This window comes from Malaclemys terrapin, chromosome 1 (assembly GCF_027887155.1).
Source record: "Malaclemys terrapin pileata isolate rMalTer1 chromosome 1, rMalTer1.hap1, whole genome shotgun sequence".
Classification (NCBI taxonomy): Eukaryota; Metazoa; Chordata; order Testudines; family Emydidae; genus Malaclemys; species Malaclemys terrapin.
This window is the reverse complement of record NC_071505.1, coordinates 79,379,135-79,394,090: the sequence shown is the minus strand read 5'-3', so window position 1 is coordinate 79,394,090 and position 14,956 is coordinate 79,379,135. Positions and strand designations below refer to the sequence as shown.

Here is a 14,956-nt window from a genome sequence, read left to right as displayed (position 1 = left end):
TTGCCTCTGGAGTCTCTTTTTAAAAAATTGGCGTCACATTAGCTATCCTCCAGTCATTTGGTACAGAAGCTGACCTGTGGAGCCTGTGCATTGTCTTAATTCAATTTCAGTAAATTATAGCAATCCAGCCTGAGAGTGACCCATTCATGGATTATGGTGGCAAAGTCCTTAGCTGGGAGGAATTGATGAAGTCTCCTAGCAAGCTGTAGTAACAGCTTTTTTGGGCGGGGGAGGAAACTGATGCTATCTTGTCATCCAAGCTTAGCAAGGAGTCAAACAGGATTCTGAGACTTTTCACACAGCTTTGAAGGCATACAGTTCCCATTCATCAATGGAAGGTGGAGACGGAGACTTGACCAGCTTGTTGAAGCTTTTCTCCCTTCCATTTGGGTCTTTTGCTTGGGTTCAACTTGAGCCAACTGCTGTTCATCCGAAAGCTAATTTCCTGTAGGCATTCTGACTTTAGAGGTGGCTGTATCAGTTTAAGAATAAGATTTGTAGCTGAAAAAAGCAACAGAGGGTCCTGTGGCACCTTTGAGACTAACAGAAGTACTGGGAGCATAAGCTTTCGTGGGTCAGAACCTCACTTCTTCAGATGCAAGAAGTGAGGTTCTGACCCACGAAAGCTTATGCTCCCAGTACTTCTGTTAGTCTCAAAGGTGCCACAGGACCCTCTGTTGCTTTTTACAGATTCAGACTAACACGGCTACCCCTCTGATATTTGTAGCTGAGTGTATCAGTATGCTGTTGGCAGGTAAACTCAGGGGATCCTGTCTCCTGGTTATCTCATGTTGACCCTGAAAACCACTTAATATGGATTCCTATGCCATGCTGCAGGTGAGGGCCTTTGAAGAGGAACTTGAAACTACTGTATTGCTAGACCATCTACTCCTCCTATGTAATGTAGGTGTGTTAGTAGTATGTTATGGGCCACTGAATAAAAAAACTGCAAAGAAGTCCAACAGAATGAGCATGGAGATCTTAACTGTCTGTGGTCCATGAGGAGGCAATCTTTGTAGTGCCACTAGAGCAGTCTGTGTGCTGTGCCCTTGTCTGTGTCCTGGCTGTGAGGTATCTAGGAAGTTGGCTGATGTGACATTTTGGAGGTTGGTGGTTACCTTTTTTTTTTTTTTTCTCCTTCCTCTCCTCACACTTACCGAGGAACAGGATGATGGAATGGCAAGTTATTGCATGTTCAAGGAGTTTGGTGGGTATGCATCTCTGAATCCTCCTCGAAACCGTTCCTCGCTGAGGCCTCAGCAGTGGGGAGATGAGATGGTTTAGATGTTGTGGAAGTGCAGACAAGGTACCTCTTAATGGAAGCCAGGCAGCCTCTTTTCCCACTCCCTCAGGGGTGGAGGTGAACCTGGCTGAATACACGCTTGGACTCTGGGACTATGAGTGGGGTGCAGTGGAGGGAAGGAGGAGAGTGGCATATTCAACTTTGAACACTTGTTCTTTGGATATTCATACCTGTAGGTGGGGGAAATGAGGTGAAGGCATACTGACAAAGATATTGTGGGTGTTGGACTTATTAGTCACACACAGATGATTCTGTGTTTTTTCAGATTAATACTGAGTTCTCCTTTTCCTTGAGTTTTTTTTATACACATATACAGCATTTGCAAGTGGAGATGTTTTGCATATTAAGGGAGTCCAGGGGAAGATTTTTAGCTTCCTCAGTTTCTGGGTGGAGACATGAGCAGGATTTATTTCTTTATTTTTTAAGAGCAACCCCATAGGTATTGTACCTGGCACTTGCTGCTTCCAGCAACACCTGGGAGAAGGTTTACAAGGAGGGTGGTTCAAACCCTTTGAAGCATTTACTATTCCCATTAGGGTCACTTTGCCTCCTTGATTGCAGTGGCATAGTCCTGTAGACTTTTTTGTTTTTGCTGCCAGCCAAGGGATTTAGTGTGTTTTTGCCATTAGGATCCTAACTTTTTCCATGTGCACTTCATCTTTGAATCGTGATGATCTTGATTGGCATGGAGGGAGTGGACTGCTTGGAGCCACACTGCTGATAGTGGACAACAGGTGATTATACTGTTGTATTAACTCATTGGCACCTCGAACTTGTTTGGGTGGCTTGTTCTCCTAAGGCAAGCTGAAAACCTCAGGGGATCAGAAGTCTTTGGTAGTGGACCGGCTGGTGTGAAGGAGCTTGTCGATGTATCTGCCTGGATGAGATAGAAATAAGACCAAAAGGGTGGTGTACTAGTGACATCTCTGATCTCCAGTTCTAGGGTAAAGAAAGGATCCAACCACATGCACATCTGCATGTGTAGGTCCAGTGATTGCCTAGGAGAATCCTTTTGTCTCCATGTAGACTAAGGTCAAATACTATTGTACCATTGATGTTGTCTATATGAAGACTGAGGACAAGGAACTTGGGGTTTTCCAGTACCATGGTGGGCAGCAGGTCTCTGTAACTTTCTCCAGGAAGCTGACTGGCTTCCATCTGGAGGCACTACTAGGAGTCCTAGGTTCCCCTTTTCCATCACCTCAAAGGTCCCATGAATGCACTCAAATGGCTTTTGTTTCTGGGATGGCATGTCCTCTGCATCTGAGGCTTCAGGGGAACAGGACTGATACTCCACTCTTTTTTCTAATATGTTCTGGAGTCTGTCTTGTCTTGTGACACTATCCTGTGGGGACTGGCCATGCCAGATTAAGATTGAAGATGGCATTGAACCATGTTTTAGTGATGCTCGCAAGTTTGGATGCTTCATCCAAAATGAGATCATGGATAGATGATGATTTTGTTGACTCTGGACTTTCCGTTTGGCAGCAGGCGCTTCAAGCCCTCTTCTCTATTTAAAGTTGCTTCAGATGCCCAACTTTAGGATTTATCCTAGTGCATGGTGATAGTGGGGATTTGGGAGGGTGGGGGAAATAGGGTTTGAAGTCCTTCTGAAGGTGCTGGTGTACCAATTTTCTGGATCCTTCGAGCAACGTTGTGCTGCACACCAGAAAATGTGCATGATAGTCCTCAGATGGGCACAACTGATGAAGTGGCGGTGTAGTGGATTGTGATGGGCCTTACTTTCCTTCTCCTCCCCCCCACTTTTTTTACTCCATCAGCAACATGGATTTCACATTCCTATGCAGGCTGCTGCTATTGGGAGGATATGGGGTGAGGTAGGTAGGTAGTTGGAGTGGGTAGCCAACAAGGAGGGACTATTATGTTAAATCATCTACATGCTGGGGGGGTTGGAGGGATGGAGGGAGGAAAAAAAATCCCTGCACTTCCATATACAGACAAGTTAGGAATCTGAGGTATTGCTGTTTATCTTTGTGAATATGAAAATAACCTTAAATCTTTGTAGAGCAAAGCCACAGAAAAGTTAATCTCAATTTTGATTCCCTAAGGAAGTGTAGGGAAAATGCTGTAAAACTTACATAAACCAGAGTTGTTTCACAGAAGTAGTGCTTGATATCCTATGTAGTAATGCCCGTATGTTGTCCATTTTCTGAGCATGTGAATTTGTTTAGCTCTTTCACTATGCTCCGAAAGAAAAGGAAGACTGTTTGGCTTGGCTACCATGAATGAGTCTTCAAACGAAGATAAAAACATTTAAAAGGTTTGAGATTCAAAAGACAAAGTGGAAATAGGGAATCCTGTCCATTTAGGGACTGCTGGAATGTAGGTCTATCAGGCCTGGGACAGTTTGATAAAATGACTCCCTTTGATGCTGTTTCCTTAATGGAGAGTGACAAGAGATGAGAGCCTAACTTCTTACTCTTTGAAAGGTAGCAAAAAGAAGAGTTTCAGCATAGTAAGCCACTTAGCTAGGGCAACATATCTTACAGGAGGACCAGGTTCAGTCTTGCTTTTCATATCATCATTGTGGGGTCAAATATTGACTCTCTCACTTTTATAGTTTAGTGTATAATTGCACTGTATTACAAATTCTTAATGAGCATGTACACAATTTGATGCAACAAATGTCTAATGCCACAGGGATCTGCACTACAAGACCTTCATCCATGCCTCTTATCTCCCTGACTGCACATCTACCATCCCCTCAACAAAAGTCAGAGGTGCTGCTTATTATGCTGTGAAGATGAATAAACAGAATTTACTTCTCTGCTGAGTCTCAGACAAGGATCCTCCAGTGAAGGAGCTTGACAATAGCTTGTTTAATCAGACAGCTGTTTTGGTGATGGGAAGCATATAAATGCTGTAGTGTTAACCAGCATACCCTACATTTTGATTATGCTTTAGAAGATAGTGTAACGCTTTCATGTAACCTGTTTGATTATAAAAAGGGTTATAGCTTCAAAAAGGTTCAAGTTTTACATTGACACATCTTGCAGTTTCTGTCAAAGTATTGTGCCTGGCTAGAAATTTCCAATATCTGGGGGAAATCTTCTGAAAGATTCCCATGCAGAACTTCCTGTAACTTAAATAATGTGCTCTTACATGACATGACTAGACTTCCTATATCAAATAATGTACTATACAGCATGCATCTCTGACCAGTTGACTACTCTTGCTTAGGGTTGTGGATTAAGTTAAAATACAGCACTTGGACTGATGTTCCTGCCAGGCTGTTCATTTGAGGTAAGTAGTACAATGTAGGCAACAAGAAATTTGTTAGAGGTGGAGTGAAAAAGCTCAGGTTTCAAGTAGTGGAGGATTTTCCTACTAACAGACTCAAGAGGCATCAAACAAATATGGATGTTGGGCGATGGAAAACTGTAAGAGGAGCTGTCTCATCAGGTGTGGCCTGAGGAGAGAAATCTGTTTCACTCCTTTTAAAATTTCCGTGTCAGAGAATCTGATGATGGAGTAGAATTAGTAATTTTACCTTCTAGCAGTTGTCCTATTTTAAATCTTAGCAGTTCCTCATCTCAATTTTTATCCCTTTTAAGAGAGGACCAGTCTTATGTAGGCTGTAAACAGCATATTTAAATAGAACATTTAAACCACAGTGACTATACATATTTGGGGCAATCAAAAAAATTAAGGTATCTCCAAGTAGAGGGGAAAAGTTTCTCCTCTCATAGCAAACAATCCAAATAATTTTATTTAGGAATGTAAAAGTCTCTAAATCAGACTTGACAGGCTAAAAAAAATGAATTGTTAGTGATTATAAAGCCCCTGTAGAGCAGGTACTGGATGAGTTCAGTGGAAGTTTTCTGAAGCTTCCTTAAATTAGACCTAATCTGAAAAACTCAAGTATATCATATAATGCAAAACTTTAGATTGTGCATTGCGAATTAAATACTGTTTTAATACTTCAAAATATTTAAATTGGCCTTTCAAGAAATATCAGATAGTGTCCTTGATTCAATTTTTGAAAAGCTTACTTTCACAGTCATGAATAAAACTAAAAACAGCAGAAAAGTCCAATTAATTTCTTTTCTCAACATTGGTTCAAGAGGGAGATAAACAAAAGGCCTTTTGTATGGACAGTTCAGTGTCAAACGTCCATCCATTAATTCTTAAAATAACTTTTTGTAATATAATAGGAGGATTATGTCCCTTCACTTTTTCAAGCTCTTATCATAGGTTGAAGAATAAACACAGGGCCTCCAGGCCTCTCCAGTCTGTTTTTGCAACAGTCTTGTACTAATGCATGGGAATATTTTGAAAGAACTACTTAAATCCTTAAACCCTTGTATCAGTTTGGTCCTTTACCATACTCAGGTTTGGAACTTCTGAATTTTAGAGGAATGTAAAGAAGATTTGATCTTTCTTGGTAAGTTAGTAGGCATTTAATATCCTCTTCATCAGCTGTTTAAACCTGGAACACTAAATGTGGGAGAGGGAGAACACTATGAATACATTAATCTCTAGAGCCCCCGTCTTCTCTAACGTTAAATACAGAGTGACCAATAGCTTCTGATATCTTGATTTCTCAAACAATCTGTTATAAGTTCCAACTGGTAAACTGCTTTGAGTCTTAAATGGGTGCTGTTACCTGCAGGAGGTGGTCCCATGGCAGCAGGCTCTGCAGACACCAGCAGTTTCTAGTCTTCCATGTTGCCACCAGATGAAGGTCTTGGAGCACCAGCCAATTCACATTATTTTCAGTAAAAGGAACACTTACTAATGAGCTTCTGTTATAAGCTAGGAAAGAGTGGAACTTCTGAAACTGTTTAAATGTGCTATCAAATTCTTCTTTGACAGATCAAAAGATTTCAGAACTTCTAACTTTTATTCTGAGGAACCCAGGAGCCATAGGCCTGGTCTATTCTAGGAAACTAGTTTGGTATAATTACATTGCTCAGGGGTGTTAAAAATCCACACCCCTGAATGATGCATATAAATCAACCAAACCCCTGGTATACATAGTGCTAGGTCTGTCAAACTTGCTACCGCCTCTCAGGAAGGTAAGTCACCTACACTGGTGGGAGAAGCTCTTCTGTCGATGTAGGTAGTATCTTTACTGAAGCTCTGCAGTGGTGCCACTGCATTTTTTTTTTCTTTTTCTTTTTCATTAAGTGTAGACAAGCCCATAGTAATGAAGCTTTATGTTGGTAGAGGCTGTTCTCCTTTCCATTGAAGGGCTGGAGGTATATTAAATGAGAAACTTATCTATTGAAAATAGATGTCAACTAAAACTGTTTTCTGGGAGACTTTTAGCTATGCTAGTTAAGCTTCCCTCCTTTTAAGCTGTTCATTACACTGTCCACTCTCAAGCAAGTTGCACACACAGAAGCAATGTCTCCAAAAGGGGGGGGGGGGCAGCATCATTCCATCAAAATTACCTAATCCAAGCATCTTTTCAGTTACTCCAACTAGGAATATTTTCACCCTCTTCCCCCCCCCCCCCCCCCTTCAGATTTCCTCAATTATTTTTATGCCAACTTGTTACCTCTCCAGGAGCCTTTAAGGCTCCGTTTAGTTTGGACTCCTCAATTTTGTATAAATCTGAATGCTATTTTTGCTTTTTATAAACAATTTTATGCAACTTGCCAAATTGGACCCTGTTATTTACACTTTAATTGCAAAACACACGCCTTTGTACAACAGTTCAACCCCAAATCTCTTCGCGCGCGTGTGTTATTTTTTGTTTTTGTTTTTGTTTTTTTTTAAACCTACATACAATTTTAGACTTTGATAACTTTTTGTAAATTAGTCACAGGAACAAAATATGAGGTGACCATGTTCTCCTAAATAGCATAATTGCTAGCAAAGCAATTTTTCATCTTCTGCCTCCCCCCCCAGGAAGTGTGTTTTGAGTGTCTCAACTATTTATTGATACAGCAATTTATAGTGTGCTAGGAGCTTCGTGGAACAAAACAGTATCTGCTCAGAAGATCTCAACCTAATTTGTACACAAATAACTTGTTTGTTTTTTTCTTTTTTTTAAAGTACCTCAGTACAAAAATCTTGTTTGACGCCAGCTATCTTAAAATTTAATTTGTGAAACTTAAACGCTTGGAAATGGCAAGTGAATTCAAATATCAGGAGGCAGTTCTTACCAGAATGCAAACTGTGGGTTCATAGATTTGTTGGTTCTTTGTTGAACTAATTAGATTGTCAGAGGCTTTCCCAAGATAATCACTTGGGGAGTCTTTTCCCATAATAAAGCTGGGCTGCTGATAATGTGCAGTTAAAGGTCAAATTCTTCGCAAAGCTAAGGCTTGCAACCTATAAGTAACTTCGAACTATTTTAATAGGTCATAATCTAACCCAGTTGCAAAGGATATCTAACTGGTGAAACTTTGACATTTGAAGGTCCATGAAGTGTTTGAATAAAGTGACCACCATGTGAGTGAGATCTGATCTTCTTTCTCTCTCTCTCTCTGTTTACTTTAAACTTTACTTTCAATATTGCTCTTACTTACAGGTTTGTTAAATACATATGAAAAAACATCTGCCTGCGTTCTAATTGTACGCTGCAAATACCTTAAATATGGTGACTTCAAGGATGAGGAATTACTTAGCTAAAATAGTATCTTGCCAAAATTCCAATGGTATGTCATGAGGTTTGTCTCCAGTGTGTTGTTTTATTGTTGCTGTGGTATATTGGCTTACTTGCATCCTGTCTTGCAAATATATGGGGTTCTAGAACTGTCCTCAGAAGCTTTTAACACTGGCCACTGTCTAACCTGTTACTGGACTAGATGGACCTCAGTTCTGATCCTGTAGGGCAATTCCTTTAATCCTATTTTATGGAAGTAACACTTTGACTGTCCAGGCCTGACCTCTCATTGGGTGTCCAAAGTATGAGCCTTCATTGGATAGCTTCTTCCTTTCATTAGAAAATACCAGGTAAAGCTTTGCTTACACATACTTGGATGAAAAATGTAGAATCCATCATGAAGGAAGGGGGAGGCTTCACTTGTATTGAATTATGTTAACGGGTCTAGCTGACTGAGAAGCTACAGTTCTGTCTCAAGCACATGAATTTGAATGCAGCTTGTTCTGTAGTGACTGTCAGTATCTTGATGGTGATTTGGCCTTGTGATTAAGTTTGCCTTATTGAGATGCTTATAGTAATAAAACCTCCAGCTTTGGCCCTCAGAGGCTAATTACTAAGCATAGAGACTGAACTACTAGCTGACATGTATTGATAGTCCCTCTAGGTCATTGCTGACAGCCATGTAGGGAACGTCATACTTCTAGTACCCTGTTGTATTCCTTTTTGTGAGTAAATAAATGAGTCAGTTTCTAGGGCTGTCAATCTGGTACTTTTCATCAGCATTGTATGTATTCTTAGTTCTCACCTTCAGCAGTTTTAAAATACCACTTAGCTTGGCAGCAAGTAGGCTGAAATTTACATTGTGTTAGAATCAATCTTGCATTGAAATGATTGAAAGCCTTTTTTATATTTCAGAAGAAAATATTCTCATTTAACACTGTGCTGTACATGTGACTCCAGATTGCAGAAACAGCCAACTTTGCTTTTCTGGTCTCTAGTGTTCACCTCCAGTAAAACCATAATTCACTCTTATGGTATGTCTACACTACGGGATTAATCCGAATTTAGATAATTCGGATTTGAAAAACAGGTTGTATAAAGTCGAAATGGATGCGGCCACACTAAGCACATTACTTCGGTGGTGTGCGTCCAAGTACCGGGGCTAGCGTCGATTTCTGCACCGTTGCACTGTGGGTAGCAATTCCATAGCTATCCCATAGTTCCCGCAGTCTCCCGCGCCCATTGGGATTGTGGGTTAAGATCCCAGTGCCTGATGGGACAAAAAACATCGTCGCAGGTGGTTCTGGGTACAGCCTCACCTCCTCCCTCCCTCCCTCCCTGCATGAAAGCAACGGACGGCAGACAACCATTTTCGCGCCTTTTTTCCTGGGTGGGTGAACACTGCAGACTCCATACCATGGCAAGCATGGAGCCCGCTGAGCTCAAGACAGCAGTCATGAATATTGTAAACACCTCGCGCGTTCTCGTGGAGTTTATGCTCAGCCAGGACCAGAGAAACGAGGCGAGGAGGCAGCGGCGGCGGCAGCGCAGCGACAAGCATGATGAGGACATGGACACAGACACGGATACAGAATTCAGTGAAACCACAGGCCCCGGTGCTTTGGAGATCATGTTGTTAATGGGGCAGATTCTATCCATGGAACGCCGATTCTGGGCAAGGGAAACAAGCACAGACTGGTGGGACCGCATAGTGTTGCAGGTCTGGGACGATTCCCAGTGGCTGCGGAACTTTCGCATGCGTAAGGGCACTTTCATGGAACTTTGTGACTTGCTGTCCCCTGCCCTGAAACGCCAGAATACCAAGATGAGAGCAGCCCTCACAGTTGAGAAGCGCGTGGCGATAGCCCCGTGGAAGCTTGCAACGCCAGACAGCTACCGGTCAGTCGGGAATCAATTTGGAGTGGGCAAATCTACTGTGGGGGCTGCTGTGATGCAAGTAGCCAAAGCAATCACTCAGGTGCTGCTACGAAAGTTTGTGACTCTGGGAAATGTGCAGGCTATAGTGGATGGTTTTGCTGCAATGGGATTCCCTAACTGTGGTGGGGCAATAGACGGAACCCATATCCCTATCTTGGCACCGGAGCACCAAGCCACCGAGTACATAAACCGCAAGGGGTACTTTTCAATGGTGCTGCAAGCACTTGTGGATCAGAAGGGACGTTTCACCAACATCAACGCGGGCTGGGCGGGAAGGGTTCATGACGCTCGCGTCTTCAGGAACACTACTCTGTTTAAAGGGCTGCAGCAAGGGACTTACTTTCCGGACCAGAAAATAACCATTGGGGATGTTGAAATGCCCATAGTTATTCTTGGGGACCCAGCCTACCCCTTAATGCCATGGCTTATGAAGCCGTACACAGGCAGCCTGGACAGGAGTCAGGAGCTGTTTAACTACAGGCTAAGCAAGTGCAGAATGGTGGTAGAATGTGCATTTGGCCGTTTAAAAGGTCTCTGGAGATCATTATTGACTCGCTCTGACCTCAGCCAAAGAAATCTCCCCATTGTTATTTCTGCTTGCTGTGTGCTCCACAATCTCTGTGAAAGTAAGGGGGAGACCTTTATGGCGGGGTGGGAGGCTGAGGCAAATCGCCTGGCTGCTGATTACGCGCAGCCAGACACCAGGGCGATTAGAAGATCACACCATGATGCGCTGTGCATCAGAGAAGCTTTGAAAACCAGTTTCATGGCTGGCCAGGCTACCGTGTGAAATATCTGTTTGTTTCTCCTTCATGAAAACCCTCCCCCTTTACTGACTGATTTTCTGTAAGGAACCCACCCTGCCCCTTCCCCCAGCTTTCTTTCAAACCAAATAAAGTCACTATCATTTAAAAATCATTTATTCTTTATTAATAGATTAGAAAAAGAGGGAGGGAACCCGGGTGGTATTTGGGAGGAGGATTGCTGGGAAGGAAAAAGCCACGAAGAAAAGGTTAAAAAAATGACAGCCTTTTGCTTGGGCTGTCTACTGGGGTGGAATGGGAAGGTGTACGGAGCCTCCCTCCCCGCGTTCTTACACGTCTGGGTGAGGAGGATACGGAACATGGGGAGCGGGGAGGGTGGAACAGGGGCTGAAGCGGCAGTCTGTTTTCCAGCAGCCGTTCCTGAACCTCCACCAGACGCCGGAGCAGCCCCAGCGTTGCATCCTTCATCCTCTGGTCTTCCTGCCGCCACCTCTCATCTCGAGCGTCCCTCCTCTCCTCACGTTGGTCCCTCCTGTCCTCACGTTCACTGACTTCTTTCCTATACTTTGAAACTGTTTCCTTCCACTCATTCACATGAGCTCTGTCACTGCGGCTGGATTCCATAATTTCAGAAAACATGTCCTCTCGCGTTCTCTTCTTATGACACCTTATCTGTGATAACCTTCGGGATGGAAGAGGGAGGCTTGAGGAATTTGCAGCTGCTGTAGGGAGGGGAAAAAAGAGAGAACTGTTTTAAAAGCTACATTTTGCAGAACAATGCTTATACTCTTTCACGGTGACCAACACTGTTCGCATTACATAGCACATGTGATTTCTGTGCAAGGTCGCATCTTGCCTCTTAATGCTGAGTGCCTGTGGCTTTGCTGCTAGAGATCACAGGTCTGGGCAACTGCCCAGAAACCTTCTGGCAAGGCTTTCGGAGTACCTCCAGGAGAGCTTCATGGAGATGTCCCTGGAGGATTTCCGCTCCATTCCCATACACGTTAACAGACTTTTCCAGTAGCTACAGACTTTTCCAGTAGCTGAACTGACCGCGAATGCAAAGTCAGGCAAAGTAATCATTAAAAAACGTTTGCTTTTAAAACAAGTTTTATATTTTAAAAGGTAAACTCACCTGAGGTCCCTTCCATGGGGTCAGAGTCTTGGGTACTGGCTTGGGAGGGTACTTCAGTCAGGGTGATAAAAAGATCCTGGCTGTTGGGGAGAATGGAGTGCTGTGTGCTCTCTGCAAGCTCCTCCTCCTCCTCCTCTCCCCCATCGGCAGAATCCTCAGGCGTCGCTGATGAGACTATCCCCGACCCAGAATCCACGAACACAGGTGGGGTAGTGGTGGCAGCCCCCCCTAGAATTGCATGCAGCTCGGCGTAGAAGCGGCATGTCCGCGGCTCTGACCCGGAGCGACCGTTTGCCTCCTTTGTTTTTTGATAGGCTTGTCTGAGCTCCTTGACTTTCACGCGGCACTGATCTGAGTCCCTATTGTGGCCTCTCTCCATCATGCCCTTGGAGATTTTTTCAAAAGTTTTTGCATTTCGTCTTTTAGAACGAAGTTCTGCAAGCACTGAATCCTCTCCCCATACAGCGATCAGATCCAGTACCTCCCTCACGGTCCATGCTGGTGCTCTTTTTCGATTATCAGCCTGCATGGTTACCTGTGCTGATGAGCTATCTGTGGTCACCTGTGCTCTCCACGCTGGGCAAACAGGAAATGAAATTCAAATGTTCGCGAGGCTTTTCCTGTCTACCTGGCCAGTGCATCCGAGTTTAGATTGCTGTCCAGAGCGGTCACAATGATGCACTGTGGGATAGCTCCCGGAGGCCAATACCATCGAATTGCGGCCACACTAACCCTAATTCGAATTGCTAAAATCGATTTTGGCACTACTCCGCTCGTCGGGGTGGAGTACAGAAATCGATTTAAAGGGCCCTTTACATCGAAATAAATAGCGTCGTTGTGTGGACGGTTGCAGGGTTAATTCGAATTAAAGCTGATACATCCGAATTAAAGTCGTAGTGTAGACCAGGCCTTAGAAGCAAATTCTGGGAATTAAAGCACTTGAGAAAGATAGGATCCAAACTAGACCAAATAGCTGGACCTAAGATGCCATCTAGCTCCATCCTAGGAATAGGAGTGATCTGGGTTTTTTGTTCTTGGATTGTGACCTTGGACAAATCACATTGCAGTGGAGAAACTGAGGCAAAGGGATAATGATACTTGCCTGCTTTTTGAAAAGCACTCAGAGTTGGATGAAAAATGTAATGTAAGTAACTATTTTTGTCATTCCATTATGTATTGTAATTGTAGTGCTGAACATTGATAGCTGGGTCAGAGGGCTTATTCAAATCTGATTTCTTAAAATGCAGTTTGTTTCAGGTCTGAGATCTAGTTGAAGTTCACCTTTTTCTGGGTAGCTGGAACAAAGGCCATATCAGAGGCTTAATTATCTTGATATTGTCCCTTAAGTCTAGATGTTTACTTTTCAGTTGCAGTATCTTTGCATCAAAGGAAGTAACAACTTGTGTAAATGCATGAGACTTTAAAAAAATACTGTGGGAAGGAAACTATATTCAGTGCACTGTGAGCAAGCAAGCAGACTATTTTGGATCAAGTGAATGTATAAACTGGCCTGCTCAGAGAAAGCGCTTTATGGTATCCAGCAGAAGAAATAGGTTTGTAACCAAAACCCATTCTCCGGGTGAACTAGAGCTAAGATCCTTCAGAGGCTGGTGGATTGAGGTTTGTCCGAATAGTGATACAGTATTACCTGAACACTGAAGGGATCAAACTTCACAAGGATGCCCAATGGGCGTGTGGAGGTGAAGGCCAAGTTATCTGACTAGTTGTGGAAGGAAGAAGCTTCATTGAGTCATAGGTTTTCTCTGAGAAGTCTACTAAGCCCTGGATTCCAGGACCTGATCAAGTTTTTACACACTCCCACAATCTTAACACAGTAACGCCATCTTTCATGAATGCAAACATATGGGTACTGTGGAAACTTTTTTTTCTGATGCTTCTATAGCTGTTGTTTTTTTATTAGAGTATCATCCAGAGACCACGGTAAGATGGAACTCAATACTGCTGGGTACTGTATATCTAGAAAGAGGCAATCCCAGCTCTGAGGAGTTCACTAACACAAGAAACAAGAGGGTATAACAAATGGAGGGAGTGCAAGGAGGATTGAGGGTAGTGAGTACAAAAATGTGTAAACCAGGAAAGGTTATGTAACCTTTGTGCCCATTTCACAGACCTTAGAGTCTCAAGACATAAGCGAGAACCGTTAATCTCTTTGACCAGATGACTGGCTATTATTGTTGACAATTTATGGTAGGCATCAAAGTAGACATGGGTCTTAAGGATTTGAAGGACATGGTTGAAGCTTTTATACATCAAATACTGCATCAATGTAACTTACACTTTTGCTATTTTGATGTAACTTTGTTTAACTAAGTTCTTCCAATATAGTGTTTAAGAGTTTTGAAAATACAGTTATAAATAATGAGGAGTAACACAGCTACCACTCTGAAACCTGTCAGCTATAAATAATGGCTTTAATATTCTTTTTCCCTAGACTATACACCTCATATGACTAACTTGAAGAAAAGGAACTAACCATGGGACGACATTCAAGATTCCTCTCTGGAAAGGGTTACTGTTGTCGCGCTCTTCTATTTGGGTGATGTGTATCTGCTCATCTGACTGTCTTCATATCTAAAGGATTTATTTTACTTTTGGAAGTACTTCAAGTCAAATTTTTTTTCCTTTTTGGAAACTGTTTCCTCATACTAAGGACTGTATACATCATGGGTGACATGGCTAACAACTCAGTTGCATACAGTGGCGTAAAAAACTCTGTAAAAGAATCTAATCATGGAGATTTTGGAATCTCACTTGAAGAGCTCCGTGCCCTTATGGAACTGCGATCTACAGATGCAGTGCATAAAATACAAGAATGTTATGGAGATGTTTATGCTATCTGTACAAGATTGAAAACTTCACCAAATGAAGGTAAGTGTATTGTGGTAGCATGTGTCCAGAAGATCTTTATTTAAATTAGATCAGTTATTTTGGCTCTGAATGTGGTTATAAATAATTAAATAGAATGCTAGCTTGTGTTCGCTGTTGTAAGAATAGAATTATGATCATCTGTCATGGTAGCGAATAGCAAGTTTAACTAGACCAACTTTTGTAACTGATATAAAATTGCACAAAGTCACGTATTTCAAGATTTCTGAAAAAATGTCATGATTCTCAGTTACACAAATCTATTCCATAGTGCTGAAATAAACTTTGCCAAATTTATCTCTTATTGCACTTTGAGAACCTTCAAACTTGTTTCTAGCTTGAATGGTAAGTTA

The 14,956-nt window shown here is 42.5% G+C and overlaps 1 protein-coding gene across 9 annotated transcripts in view; it reads left to right on the top strand.

Annotated features, from left to right (window-relative positions):
- The window catches only part of ATP2B1 (ATPase plasma membrane Ca2+ transporting 1), a 122,660-nt gene that overhangs the window by 40,279 nt on the left and 67,425 nt on the right, over window positions 1–14,956 (top strand). For 8 of the 9 annotated variants that reach the window (XM_054027884.1, XM_054027828.1, XM_054027853.1 and 5 more), the window contains exon 2: window positions 14,170–14,606. In XM_054027884.1, coding sequence (XP_053883859.1) covers window positions 14,402–14,606 — 205 coding nt within the window. In that variant the 5' untranslated portion in view covers window positions 14,170–14,401. Of the gene's footprint in view, window positions 1–12,783; window positions 12,862–14,169; window positions 14,607–14,956 lie in introns of those variants that run through there. The other variant, XM_054027867.1, reaches the window with a different exon arrangement.